The sequence below is a fragment of the Gekko japonicus genome, unplaced genomic scaffold (assembly GCF_001447785.1).
Source record: "Gekko japonicus isolate JY-2015 unplaced genomic scaffold, Gekko_japonicus_V1.1 scaffold360, whole genome shotgun sequence".
Lineage (NCBI taxonomy): Eukaryota > Metazoa > Chordata > Lepidosauria > Squamata > Gekkonidae > Gekko > Gekko japonicus.
Window position 1 is genome coordinate 466,227 of NW_015172015.1, and position 14,266 is coordinate 480,492.

Below are 14,266 nucleotides of genomic sequence, written 5' to 3' on the forward strand. Positions count from 1 at the left end.
ACCTATGGGAATGCTGTAAGGATCCATGGTAAAATTAATGCAAGATGCTTGAGTAGATCCTAAGAGTTTAATGATCTTTCTCAGAAAGTTTGGAAATAAATTTTCTCTGTGGCATTACATTCATGCTATTAACATGTTGTCAGGATGGATGTCACTGCTAAAAGCTGCTGTTTGTTTCTAAAGAACCCATTAAAGATTAAACACCAGAAATTGAATTATCAGATATATATTAAAACTTTCGAAATACAATATATTTGGTGATCAACATTTAGGGTGTATTCTAGTGAATAATTTTTAATAAGGAATTTGGGAAGGTTATTAGCAAGGCCCAACATACATTGGGACTCACGTTTCATAGCAGTCTAAACAGGGCACTGAGTCCATTCAGCGCAAACAGTAGATGCAGGTGAGTAGGCAGTAAGTATAAACAGATAAGTGGCAATTTAGTTAACATAAAAACAGACAATGCAGGAACAGACTGAAGGTGGCTGTGTTGACAAATTGGGGCATATGAACAACATAATAGTCTCAGTGCCCTTATCACATAGCAAAAACTGGCAATCACCCATTACTGACTGTAGTACTTATCAGTTTATTTTTCCTGTGCCTTAAAATCATTCTCTGTCTTGTACTGATACCAAACATCAAAATCTGCAACGGGCTTCGTTCTTTGTTGTATTCTGCTAGGCCTTCAAAGGCCATTATGTTCAGAAAAAGCTTATATTTAAGAAATTATACCCTGAAATTGCTAGGCTCATAAAATGCTACCGCAATGCTGGGTATATACAGCTGGCTTTCTCAAAGATGATAATAAGAAAATTATGTACTTCTAAAAATATTTATTTGCTGAAAGGAGGATGGGTAATTGTTAGGGTGCTGAGGCTGCAACAATCTCATCATATACAAACGCAACTCAACAGTCCAAATCACTTGCTTTAGGTCAGTGCTCTGCACTAACAAAAAGCAGCTACACGCTACAGCTTAGAATGCAAAATTATGTGCCAAAGAAACCAGATTCTGCATTCAGAATTAGTCATAAAAATATGCCAAATTTGAGAATTTACTAAACCTCAATTTTTGGCGCTTCAAATGGAGCAGTGGTGGCGAAAAAGAAAGACATATACAATAGAATAATGGAAAGGGCAGAAAACACAGGACAAGGCAGAGAACACCGCACAGCAGAAGTCCTCCCACACCCCCAAGATGCATCCTGCCACCCTTAAATGTTTTGAACAGAGGCACACTAACGTACATTTTTCTGCAGTTGTGGGGGTTTAAATTTGATATCAACATCCACATTCCACTGTCACAGCCACATGTATTATAAAAGGCCCAAAGCAAATATTCTGTTCCAAGTTTTGCCTCTAAGTGCCAGTTGTGGCAACATAAGAGATGCGTCAGCTCTGGCAGGAGCATCTGACATGCAGATTGTACTACATGCTGATGCCACCACAGGGACCAAAAGGAGCTGTACTGTCAAACATCAGCAGGCTAGCAAGCATAATCACAACTGTTCCCTTGGGGCCTGCAACATGTGGGCACATCTGGCAGTCATGCTCCTCAGAGATTATGTACATAAGGCACAAAAATGGCAAACACTCCCCCGACAAACATTTAAAGCAATTATTCTAAGAACAGTTTCATTCCTTCTCCTTTGTCCAGAAGTGTGTGCGTGCTGCTTTTTCAGAAAGGAGAATGGTCAAAGAAAATACTCTTCCAGAAGTTTACACGGCCTCCACCTCTACCAGCTTTTCAATACTGAGTACTTTCTGAAAACAGATTTCCAGCACATTTACCTTAAGACAGCTGGCACATCTCATACAAACACATCATATATATACATATGTGTATGATTACCTGCAGAGAACCATTTTAAAGGCTTGGAATATGTTAGGAGACTGATGCACTCACTTCTGCATAAGCATCCCAATTTTGGTGGATTAGATTTTATGGTGTCTTAAGACATTATTTATAGATTCAGACTATGCTCCTCTTGACTTCAGTGTTTATGCTTAGAAAGCCAGGGAAGGTTCTATGAAAGGCCTGTTAAGTGACTATTTCATCGCAGGACTATGTACTGTGTTCCCTCCCCTTGTTCCAGAGTACATCCCCTTTTGGTTGAGTGCTGCCACAGTACTGGCAAGTAGTAGTAACACTCCTTCTATATGATCACTCTTAGGTCAGGAGCTCAGAAATGTCTTTTATGGTGAGACATGCATCAAACTATGGAGTCCAGCTGCAATAAAAAAGCAAAGATTGTATGGTGGTCCAGCCAACATAATATGGATTTTGACTGTCTTGAAATAGTGGTTAGAATGTTCAAGGCAAAAATGCTTTGAGTGAAGGTCACAGCAGAAGACTTGTATACGGCATAGCCTGTGAAACATACAATAAGCCAAGAGTGACATTTACAGTGGCATCCTTAAGCAGGTCTCCTCAGAGTCAATGAAACTTACTTCTTGGAAAGCAGAACTGCATTATTAATTTGAACATAAGCCAGCAACAAGAGCAAGATGTTTCTGGGAGAATGACTTCTGCATTTGCTAATCTGTTTTATTTGCTTAGTGGGAAGCCATATCTACTACTTCCAGTGTGATTTTACTGTGATTTAGATGTGGATAAAATAGAAAAAAACACAGGTGAAACTTTCATGATTATGCTGTTGCCCCAGACAGGAACTCTGTTTTCATACCTGTAGTCTCAAAATGAAGTTTTATACTTTGCACACCAAGCATATCTATGACTATCAGCCCTCAACCATATTGCTACGGTACCAGACTGTTGCATTCCTGAGGTTGTACAAATGCAGCAAAGTAGGGATTCAGCTTTAGATAACTGGACATCCATGAAATTGGGGGGAAAGCCTGTCAAGTTTGGGTTATTACACCCTGCATAACCAGAGCACTTCCAACAACCCGGGAATTTGCTTGGACCTTATGTTTTGTTCTTCTCCTACAAAGCCAGCCGTAGTTGCTCATTCAAAGAAAGAGCCAACAGGAGACAAATGTGACGGTTAGGTCAGATGTCACTTCACTGTTACAGTGGGGCACCATGCAGTGTCGGGATAGAGTAGACAGTGGACAGATCTGAATCTGAAAAGAGAAAGGTAAGAAGTCACAGTCACAGGAGTCAAAGCAACTTGGTCTGGAAGAATTACAAATCTGCCACTGCAGGAACACTGGTTATAATCTGCTAATATATCTAGCAGAAAAATGCCATTTCCTACCCATTGCTTGGAGTTATCATCAGTGGTCAAGCAAGCAGGGCAAGAGATTTCATTTGGAAAGTAATAATGCACTCACCGAGTTGGGTCTTGCTGTACATTGAACATTTCCTCCACACTCACAACATTATGTTTGTTCTCAGGACCCCCATAGCTTAAGGTAACCTGGGGAAAACACACACACAAACATGCTCAGAAACTACACTTGCTGGAGCATAGCAACCAATACAGGAAATCAGTCTTGTGGGGCAGATGATAGATGCTTTGTAGTCCTTCCAAGATGAGTAGCAGCAGTCATGGGAAAAGAAAGTAACATAATGCTGCAGTTGAGGCGTTCTGCTGACCCAGGAATGGACTGGGACAGCAGAACAGCCCTGGAACAAGCTCAACCAAGGAAATCCTGTAGCACTAGCAGCACTGGAGGGATCACATGGCTCAGACCTCCGCAAGCCTCCACCCACTGGCATTGTTGCCATGGCCTGGGTTACAGCACTACAAGCACCACAGGGACCACTTGGCTCAGCTTGCTCCTGACCACCAGAAGCCCTCAGGATACTGGCCCATTGGGAACTTTCTTTGTAAATTATATGGCCAACATACCCCCAACCACTCAGGCCCAAATCAGAGATTCTCAAGGAAACAAGTGCCACCCGTATGGATAACAGAATGAAGAACACCAGAACAAAACAGGTCAATAAAATTCCAGCCCCTCACTTTCAAGAGGCTGGTCTTACCACAAACTGTACAGATCACATCGTCACAGATTAGTTAGTGCAAACAGATTAACTTACCCAAATTTCTGATGCAGTGAATTTCTTCATAATTTCTCCATATTTTCTTATCTCCACTAAAGAACTGCATTTAGGGCTTTGTAGCCATATAAGAAGTCCAGCTTTTAAGAGGCCCCAATGTAATTTTTAGTTCATCACAACAGTTGAAATTGACCTTGTAATTTAAATCCATCAGGCTGCCCACATCCATGTCTAATTTAATTTAACCATAAACTCTTTTTAATGGAAATCTATGGAGTAGAAACCTTTGGCTGTCCCATTTAGAGTAGCCAAAGTTTGCTCATACCTGTTTGAACACCGCTTCACCACGTAGCCGCTGCAGGTTTTCCAGGTGTGAGTGGAACAAGGGGCTGTGGTGCAACTTCACTTCCAACAACCCTTCAATGATGTAGCCAATTGTGCAGTCATCAGGGAGGCGAATCCTCTCAGCAGTGCTGATGAAGCTCCCCAAGCTGCCACAAGACAGGAATTGGAGAATAACATCTCCCTAGGTTCTTAGAACAAAGGAACATTCTCTAAGCTGTACATACCTAGCCCAGGGACTCATTTTGAGGGCAAGACCTCTGCTGATACAGAACCCTGCTCCGCCTGTGGCAAACCAGAACTTCACAGTGGTCTAACAAGATAAATAAAGAGCTGTTAGAAAAACTAGGGACAGTTTTAGCTCAGAAGGACATGTCAGAGCCTACCCCAGTAATGTAAGTCTTTGAATGTTTAGCCTTTGTAACCCAACAGTCCTATCAGATTTGCCCACATGGTCCAGATTTCTGTTGAAATCCAACAAGAGGACCAATTGAACCATTCATGGTCAACTTTTAAGTGTCCTTAGTAGATGATCTGATCTTTAAGATACACAAGGTCATTATAAAGAGACTCTCATTCAAAACCAATTATATCCTTGTTGCTGGTCTCTACTCCTGACTCTTAATGCAACTTGCAGCTATGCATATTTGCTTAGAAATAATGCCCACCAAGAGGACTTCCTCTCATGTAAATGGGCATGGGACTGCAGCCATACAAATACACATTATTGCAGGACAGAATAGTCACTGAAGTCACTTTTGCTTGCAAATTTGCAGAACACCAGAGGATTGGTTTCATGAAATGATCTGTCCCACAAACTTGTTTCCTGTCCCATATTCCATAACTTAATTCGTTTCCCCTTTTGTCAACTTATTAAAATAATATTCTAAGATTGTTGCTGTGCTATGTATCTTCAAACTGTGCATAAGCCTCGATGTATGTACTTTCTAAGCAAGACAGACATCTATAACCCCCCCACACACACACCTAAGTAGTTTGTGAAAGCACATGGTGCCACATGAATCAGAAGAACCTTGGTCCATGATCCTGGCAACAGTTTGCCTGAAGGTTTGCATCAGATAAATTCTCTGCTTATTCCCATATCCTATAGCAGAAGTACAATGCAGTGCAGCACCTACGCAGATCTGAAGGACAGAATCTGCACGCTGAGAAAGGGAATTACTTTCTAAAGGCACCTTTATTATGTGCTTTCCTAGCCCAGAATTGCAATGGGACCTCTCAGGGATTTCTTTGGGCAGCTGTGCCACTAGCTTGACTATGAGACACATATGGGGAGGGTAGTAATTCTGTACTTTCCTCCTGAAGGGAGCAATACTATTGCATCATTTATGAATGTCATATTTACACTACAGAGATGTGTCAGTGATGACTTAAAATCAGGTAGCGTCTATTTCCAGCTGAGTCATAGTTAACACAGCACTCCTGTCAATTGCCATCTGTGTATAGTGGTGGATGAAATGATGATGTCTGGAAAAGGATGTAACAAGTACTGAGTAGAAGCACTTGCAGAAATCCATTTTGCACCTGATGTTTCAGTGAAGTATTTCCTAGTTCTGTGCTGTTGTGAGGCAGGGAAACCTGGCTTCAAATTCCAAAGAAGAGGAAGGAACATACAGTAGGAATAGCATGGGAACAATCCAAGAACAATGCATGGGAACAATGTAAGAATCTGATCGGTTTGAATTTTGAGAAAGCAACGACCCAAGCAAAGAATATGCTCACTGATCCATCATTCCTGACATGATCTGCTGCTTCAATGGGATGATCTAGACTTGGTCTCCCAACATAGACATCTTGGCTGTGTGAAAAGGCAGACAGGAGATGCAGGAGATTTCGCAGATTCACATAGTTGTCATCATCCATGTGACAAAACCACCTGCAAGAAAAGTAAAAATAAAGCACCAAAAAAAGTCACAAGCTCTCTCTGTTAAGCTATCTTGGAAAAGGATCTTTACCTCTCAGAATCAATGCAAAGGGCATATGTGGTTATTAGACTGAGAAGAGACAATGGGAGAATCTCTTCTCAACTCAAGAAAATTAAAACACAAGTCAATATCCCTTTGTGGCTCAGCCTTTCAGCCAAATTTGGTCTTCTTTTCCTTTATGCTCACCATCAGTGATTAAAGGAGTTCCTGCTTGGTGTAGTGGTTAAGTGTGCGGACTCTAAACTGGGAGAACTGGGGTTGATTCCCTACTCCTCCACTTGCGGCTGCTGGATGACCCTGAGCAAACCATAGTTCTGACAAGAGGTGTCCTTGAAAGAGCAGTTCTCTTAGAGCTCTCTCAGCCCCACCTACCTCACAGGGTGTCTGTTGTGGGGAGGGGAAGGGAAAGGAGTTTGTAAGCTGCTCTGAGACTCCAAGTGAAGGGCAGGGTATAAATCCAATCTCTTCTTCTTCTACTGGCTCATACTGGAGTCAGAGAAGGTAATATTAAGACAAGCACCAACTGGAACAGAACAATGTTCAAATCCAGTGTCACCCTTAAGACCAACCAAATTTTATTCTGGGTATAAGTTTCGTGTGCATGCAGAATAAAACTTCCTTGGTCTTAAAGGTGCCACTGAACTCAAACTTTGTTCTGCTGCCTCAAAGTCAGACCAACACGGCTACTCACCTGAATCTACCAACTGGAGTAGTGACTCTCACTTACTTTTGCCCAGATTCAAGAAATTTATCATATTCCACAGACATCTTGCAGCAGAGTGCTTGGCGGGTATGAACAGCTGAGCAGTTGGTGTTGATCATGTGATCCCCTATAATAGAAAGATAGTTTCATTGGGGAGCCTGCATTATTTGCAAGATAATTCAATCATGAACACTTACTAATAATTAAATTATTACATGCAGGTTATGTGTCTTTTAATTGTTGCACTCTTTGTGAACATTTATACACAATATTTATATAAAGAAGCAATTTGATTATTACTTAGTAAGTCTTCACGGTTGTATATTTTTGTATTTTTGTGACCTCTTGTTCCATGATTCTCTCGTCGCATTCTTCTGATTTGCAAGAAAAACAGCAAATATAGTGGGAAACTCATGTGAAGAAAATAAATCGGATATATTCATGCCACCATGCCACCATCTAGCAACTATAAGACCAGGCCATAAGAACTGCAACCTGAAAATAGGGAATATAATTCCATTGCACCCAGTACCAAAAGAGAACAGAACTTTATTTGAACATCAGCAAGGTCTTGTCTGAGCCCTGCTAGACTATAACCAGCCACCACCAGCAACCAACAATACAAGAGAAAAATGAAACTAAAACAATGGCTTTTACCTTAAGGCATCATGTTAAAATAACTATACCATAGAATAAGGTAATCTTAACAAAGTAATAAGTCTGTTAAAGTTTATGATGCCACAAAACTCCTTTTTGGCCCCATTGGTGGACCTCCTGATGACACCTGGGATTTGGCCACCATGTGACACAGAGTGTTGGACTGGATGGGCCATTGGCCTAATCCAGCACAGCTTCTTTTATGCTGTTATGTTCTTTTTGGCTACAACAGACTAACAAAACTACTCCACTGGATTCTGCAACCAAGTTTAACTCCGCCTCTTATAGTGAATAACAGATTTTTAATATCAGCTTTCCACAAACTGAAAAAAGAAATTCAGGTATTAGCATCAAGGCTTAATGAAGGAATGTGGCATAATCTTCCAAAATGAAGAGAAAACATAATTTTATTTACAATGGGGGTGTGTGTGTAAGGATCTGAAGCAGAGATATCTGGAATGGCTGGATTGCCCCTCACAGAAAATAAATGCAAAACCATTTATCATGGAAAGGTAGACACGGCATATTTTAATCCAGGCTCCCCCTTGAAAAAAAACAACCTGCTCAATACAAAACAAATGGTGTTCAAGCAGATAAAACCTGTTGAAAGATTCACAACTAAGAATATTAAGAACAGCACTGCTAGTTAAAACCAAAGGTTATTCTGGCAGGCTTCACCTAGACCAGCAGGTGACTGTAGATTTGGAAGTTACCACAGGAATAATTCATTTCAACTAAAGCAATAATACAGGATTTGTACAGCACATGCATATTAAAGCATTTCATAAAAGAAATCAGGGGTCTTTTGGTGCCGGAGCGCACTGGAGCACTGCTCCGGCAGCCTGCATGGCGGCAAGCCCTGCCCCCAGGTTCCCCAAGCCCGCACAGAAGCGCTGCGGCTTGGGGGAGGCCCGGAGAGCCCCGCCCCCGGGTCCCCCGAGCCCGCACGGGAGCGCTGCGGCTGGGGGAGGCCCAGAGAGCCCCGCCCCCGGGTCTCTCGAGCCCGCGCGTGAGCGCTGCAGCTGGAGGAGGCCCGGAGAGCCCTGCCTCCGGATCTCTCGAGCCAGCGTGGGAGCGCTGCGGCTGGGGGGGATGCCCAGAGAGCCCCGTTGCCGCACCCCGTCACCGCTTTGGGGACCCTATTTGGGAAGAAAGGCAGCATAGAAATGTTTAAAATAAAATACAATGTTTAAAAAGTAAGGTAAAGGTTTCCCTTCCTCAAAAGCCAGTTGAATCTGACTCTAGGGGGCAGTGCTCATCTCCATTTCCAAGCCAGAGAGCCAGTGCTGTCCTAAGACATTTCCGTGGTCATGTGGCCAGCATGACTAAACGCTGAGGCACATGGAATGCTGTTATCTTCCCACCTAATTGGTACCTATTTATCTACCCTCCTTCTTTCCTGCCTTCTTCTCTTCTTCCCTTCTCTCTTTCTTTACCTCCTACTTTCCTTCTCTTTTTCCCTCTTTCCTTCTCTCTTTGTATCCCCTCTTTCTTTCCTTCTCTTTCTTGCCCTCTTTCCTTCCTTTCCTTCTCTCTACTCTCTCTCTTTCCTTCCCTCTTTCCTCCTTCTGTGGCCCAACTCTAGTGAGAAGGGGTTTAAAGTTTAAACCCCCTTCTCTCTTTGCTCCCCCCCAAGGCCAGCTGGGGAAAGGAAGGGGAGGCTTTTGAAGATGCCTCCCCCCCTTTTGCTTCCCCTTCTCACTTCCGGTGATGTCAGGGAGCGTGGCATATGCTAATAGCCTAGTAGCTCATTAGCATACCATATGCTAATGAACTCCTGCAGCTCTTTTTCTACGAAAAGACCCCTGAAAAAAAGAAATGCCAAGTGACAGAACAAATAGTTAAAACCTCTGGCACCCCATTTAAAGGCTGCCATGTAGTAGGGCTCGGGAAAGCCCCTGTCTAACACTTTGACTTACTAGTCAGGGCAGATAATAGAAGGGAGAGTAGATAGTTGGTCTGAATCAGCCTAAGACAGAGCCTTGTGTTTTGAACCCATCTACCTATAAATACCTGCTATACCTGTCAGAAATGTGGGAACACGCTCACCTGCTCTGTGACGCAGTTCTGGATCCTCCCAGTCTGTAAATATAAAGGTCTGAGGGAGACAAGAAAAATAAACACTTAATTTTCTGGACAATTTCTGAGTAACACTAGTGGATTGGCTCCTACCCCTTTTTCACTGGCACTAGAGAGAGGAGCAATCTTGCTTGATTTTCCTCCTTGCTACAGCCCCATCCTATGTAGTATCTTGTCCCACACATGCCCCACAAGACTTGTGGGAAGTCAGCAGGACCCCTCTTTCTTCTTGCACCTTTGAAAAAACACATGGGACCTAACTCAGTATTGCATTCAATCAGAATACCACGGAAGAGGATATCCTTGGTTTCCCGCAGTATTTTTTTAAAAAATTGTATGTGTGTATACGTGCTTGTGAGTCAGGAAGTCATGGAGACTTCTGGTGACCCCTAGTGGGGCTAGGACATTTCAGAGAGGAAGCTTTGATATTACCTGCCTGTGCTTCCTGGCCCTGGTATTCCTTGGAGGTCACCCTTCCAAGTACTTCCCAGGGTCAGCCCTGCTTAGCTTCCGAGATCTGACAAGATTGGGCTTGCCTGAGCTATCCAGGTCAGGGCAGTTTCCTGTAGTATTAAGAAAAAAGAGTTAGAAAGAGAGAGGAAGATGGGTTTCTCTCCTATAGTCAGATCTTTTTACTCGGCACTGAGGCCCAGCACACATTATAGAGGCCTTGTGTCCCCCATGGGTTTTGTTGATCAGATGTGTGCCTGTAGGTCAGTGCCTGGAACTAATTCCCAGGCACTTGGGGACATCAATCAGATTGGGACTGCATGCCTGGGGACAGGGGGTATAAGCCTTCCCCCATGTGATATTTTCATAACCTGAAATAGCTCTGGGAAACTGCTGTTTGCCCCATTGGGGAAGCTTGTCTGTAGCCATCAAGGTAAGTAAGTTTCCCCAGCAGGACAAATAATAGTTTGCCAGGGCCTTTTCAGGTTAAGAAAATGATGAGTGGGCCTGTGTATCCCTAGGAACTAAGCTCTGAAAATGGAACTATAGGCACATGTCTGATCAACAGGAGTCACATGGGGGATACAAGGACTTTATAATGCGTAAATTGGCCAAACAGGTCGAGAGTTAAATGTGGTATAATACTGTAAAAAATAACAGAAGCTCAACTCATCTCAACCACTGCTCCCTCTAAGCTGTGGAGTCTTGTGAGCAAAAATTCTACTTTGTGAGCTACTGGCATTAAAGGTGTGAGCAAGCTACTTGGCTACTGCATAAATTAGTTTGCTCTGGAGCCATCCTTCCTGAGCTAGGACAAAAAATATGTGAGCTGGGGGCTAAAAAGCTGTGAGCTAGCTCACACTAACTCAGCTTAGAGGGAACACTGATCTCAACGCAGAAAATCACCCACCAAGACAAAGGTCAGGGATTTATTTTCTCAGAACTCTCTTTTTGTTTAACTTCTGTCTTATGTCCCCAGAATCTGCTTTGTATCAGAGAAAACAGTCAAGCTGATGAGCAGTAGGAAACCCTACCAGCAGCTGGTACCAGTATCTGGTTTGAGAACTAGACAGCCACCAAAGCTCCTGGGTCGACCTTTAAAAGTCTGTCTGAATTCATAAAGTGATGGAAATGGCTGCCATTTTCCCCATGCCAGCAGGGGGAAGCTTTCTGGCATTGAGGTAAGCCTTCTGGGGTATCTGATCTGGCACTGTGGGAAGCATAATGATCTGTTGGTATGATACAGCAAGGCTCATCTTCTGTTCATTTTGGAGAGACTGCAATCCTGTGCATGCTTATCTGGGCAGAAGTCCCATTGAACTCAATGGAACTAACTATACATAGGGCTGGATAGTAAGAGCCTTAAAAGGATATTGTAGCTGATAGAAAAATGTAACTGTTGAATAAATTAATATTTTAACTCTCCAGGAAAAGCACTCTTACCTGCCCCTGAGCCTGGGAAATCCATGTTTGGAAGAGCAAGTTCAACCTTGTTTTATGGTATTTCCGTGTTGTTTTCACAGCAATAAAGATATCCTTCAATTCCAACTTTTCCTTAGCAGAGATGTTGTCAGGTCCCACATGATTCACCCTATTGTACCATGGATTACTTGGGCTCTCATTCATCTTGCTGTTAGCTTTCAGGCTGGATCGCCCAGTGTCTATGACATGAGGGGTCCATTCTTGTATTAGTTCCTCTTTCACAAAGGGTACAATGTTGTTAGTTTCATCATTCAAATTATCAACTGAATTTGACTCTGCCTGCTGTGACTGGACCTCACTCTTGTTCGAAGCACTGAAAACTGAAGGTGGATGCGGCTGTGGATAACTTCTAGGTCTCCAATTAGCCTGGAATTTGGGGATTAATAAGAGGAGGATTGCGCAAAAGATAACAGAGAGCAGGAAGCAGATCTTACTGAACCAAATGCAGGAACAGCTCATTCTTCAGCCCAAGGGGCCTTTGCCATGTCGTAAGATTGGGACATATTTCCAAGTGAAGTAGACGCCTCTGAGAAAAATAGAGATTGATCACAGCTTTGCACAGTTGTGTGTGTATCAGACAAATCTAACAAATTTCCAGCTATACAGCATCATCTTCATGGCACTCAAACACCACAAAGGCCCACTAAACTTTCAGTTTCTTTCCCTTGCCTGGCTAATAATAGTACAAGGACTGTTGGTGCCTTTACAGGGCGGGGTCACAGACACAACCTGCAAGCTAATTAATAAATGCATCAATTAAAACAAATGCAAGCTTAAAAGTACACATTGACTACACATACTCTGCAAGACTTTGTGCTTGTAATTTAGAATCAGTTGACTCGGTTTCCCATTGTGCCCAGTATGCTGATATACGTTATAATCTTTTAGACTCAATTTCATTCAATTTCTCAGGCCATTCAGACGCCTTGATGGTGTACCATCTTCTTAACGACTTGTCACCTGAAATAACTGAAAAAGTAGCCCTATTTTTAAGTTTGGTAATCAAGAACTGATTAAAAATGCTTATATTTAAATTATCCTTGTTACTGCTATATTTGCTTTCTGTGTGTATGGATAACTTGATATATGCCAATAAAGGCTTTTTGTTGTTGTTGTTGTTGTACACACTGACTAGTAGAGAGATTGAGTTGTTGAAGAGGTTGGCTGAAAACTAGGCAAATGGCAGCCTTGGGCACCCATACCTTCGATCCTTGTAAACTTGCATGGTCAGGACCCTATTAGCATACCTATTCAGTTCACAGGCAGCTCAGGCTCAACTAGCTAAGCATGTTTTTTAATGTTATAAAGCTGAACACACTCTAGAATGTTATATACATTAAAAGTGAGCATAAGTTTTTAAAAGCATCTTTAGCTATACTAAAATAGGAGGGAATGCAACTAAAACAGAGCTCCTTCACTCAAATTCAAGTTATTAAAAAATCTTCCTGTTGCCCTTCTGTCTCTTGCATGCCAAGTTTAACTTTATTTCAATAATCGCAATCATACATAATTTTAAAGCTGATTGTTTTGTCTAATCCCAAACTCCATCTGCCTAACAGCATTGTATTTAAGGCAACAGCATTCATACAAAGAAAGAACTGTGAAAGAACTTTTTTCACTGTATTACTTCACCTGATTTTCACTTTATTTATTTATTAAAACATTTATATCCCATCTCTCCTCATGGCTCAAGGAAGCTTACAATTATAGCTAAAAACAGTTAAAATCAACTCAGAATAAAATGACAAACCTCAAATCCCCCCCCCCCATGCCTACCGTTCAAACCCCTTCAAAAGCCCTGGCAAACAAGCAAGTCTCACCAGGCCTCTGGAAGTTCTTAAAGCCCTCACTTCTTCAGGGAGCCCATTCCACAGAGCAGGAGCTACAATGGCACACCGAATTCTGTACAACATCAGACTGTCAGTTTCACAGACCAGCCTGGTCAATGCCTGGATGGAAGTCTGCCCTGGAACTCTAATCAAGTTGTTTTAAGCTTCCAAACAGAACAGAGGGCCATAAATAAGAGTAACAGAATCAAAGCCAAGTATCTACAATGTACCTCCAGTAATCCCAATAACTCCAATGGCAGCTTTCCCCGAAACAGGAGAGAAGATAGCAGAATTGTAGCCTGGCTCAATTTATCTTCAAAGCAACATAACAAGCAAAGATGTTGGACATTTGCATAAGCTACCGTACCGTGCCAATAAAATGACGACGACGACAGCATTTTTGTGTGTGTGTATGTTTCCTGGGACACTTCAACCCCCACCCACAAGGCCCGTCTAGGGAGACGAGACCAGGAGCTAATGTCTGGGACTCTTCCCAACTGTTTAACCTTCCCAACCCGGTTTGGCATGATGACTGCAACCCCGAGCGGTCACCATGGCAACAGGACATGACACACACCTTAACATCCCCCTTCCGCCGCTGGACGAACGCTGCGAGAATTCTGACCACCATCTACTTGCCGCATCTCCAAGGAGACTTTCTCTTTCAAGGGGCAGTGAAAGAAGCTAGAGCAGCTGCTGCTCGTCTTGCTTATCAGCTGCTTCGTTTAGGATCTAGAGCCGGGCAGGAGGGTGCCGCGGCCCCTTTAAAGACTTCACCTGTAGGACGGACGTGATCCAATTAG

At 42.7% G+C, this 14,266-nt stretch overlaps 1 protein-coding gene across 2 annotated transcripts; it reads right to left on the bottom strand.

Moving 5' to 3' along the window:
• Positions 1-261: 261 nt before the first annotated feature.
• Positions 262-14,266, bottom strand: RFNG (RFNG O-fucosylpeptide 3-beta-N-acetylglucosaminyltransferase). Of its 2 annotated transcripts, none has more exons than XM_015420370.1 (9): positions 14,041-14,266; positions 11,596-12,160; positions 9,673-9,721; positions 6,991-7,093; positions 6,061-6,214; positions 4,545-4,630; positions 4,301-4,466; positions 3,303-3,388; positions 262-3,092 (listed from the first exon to the last, which is right to left on the bottom strand). In XM_015420370.1, exons 2-9 carry the CDS (start codon positions 12,091-12,093, stop codon positions 3,026-3,028), a joined length of 1,209 nt encoding a protein of 402 aa, XP_015275856.1. In that variant the 5' UTR covers positions 12,094-12,160; positions 14,041-14,266; the 3' UTR covers positions 262-3,025. The 2 variants fall into 2 exon arrangements, with proteins under 2 accessions (XP_015275856.1, XP_015275857.1); XM_015420371.1 differs by lacking the exon at positions 14,041-14,266 and adding an exon at positions 13,831-13,902.

Bases quoted from the DNA above. Each gene is read 5' to 3' on its own strand.
- RFNG (XM_015420370.1), bottom strand. From the start codon at position 12,093: ATGAGCTGTTCCTGCATTTGGTTCAGTAAGATCTGCTTCCTGCTCTCT. The intron at 4,631-6,060 runs GTGAGCATATTC...TTATCTTGTTAG, and splicing joins ATGTCAGGAATGATGGATCA to ACCACTGTGAAGTTCTGGTT. The intron at 3,093-3,302 runs GTGAGTGCATTA...TTCTCTTTTCAG, and splicing joins GTACAGCAAGACCCAACTCG to ATTCAGATCTGTCCACTGTC.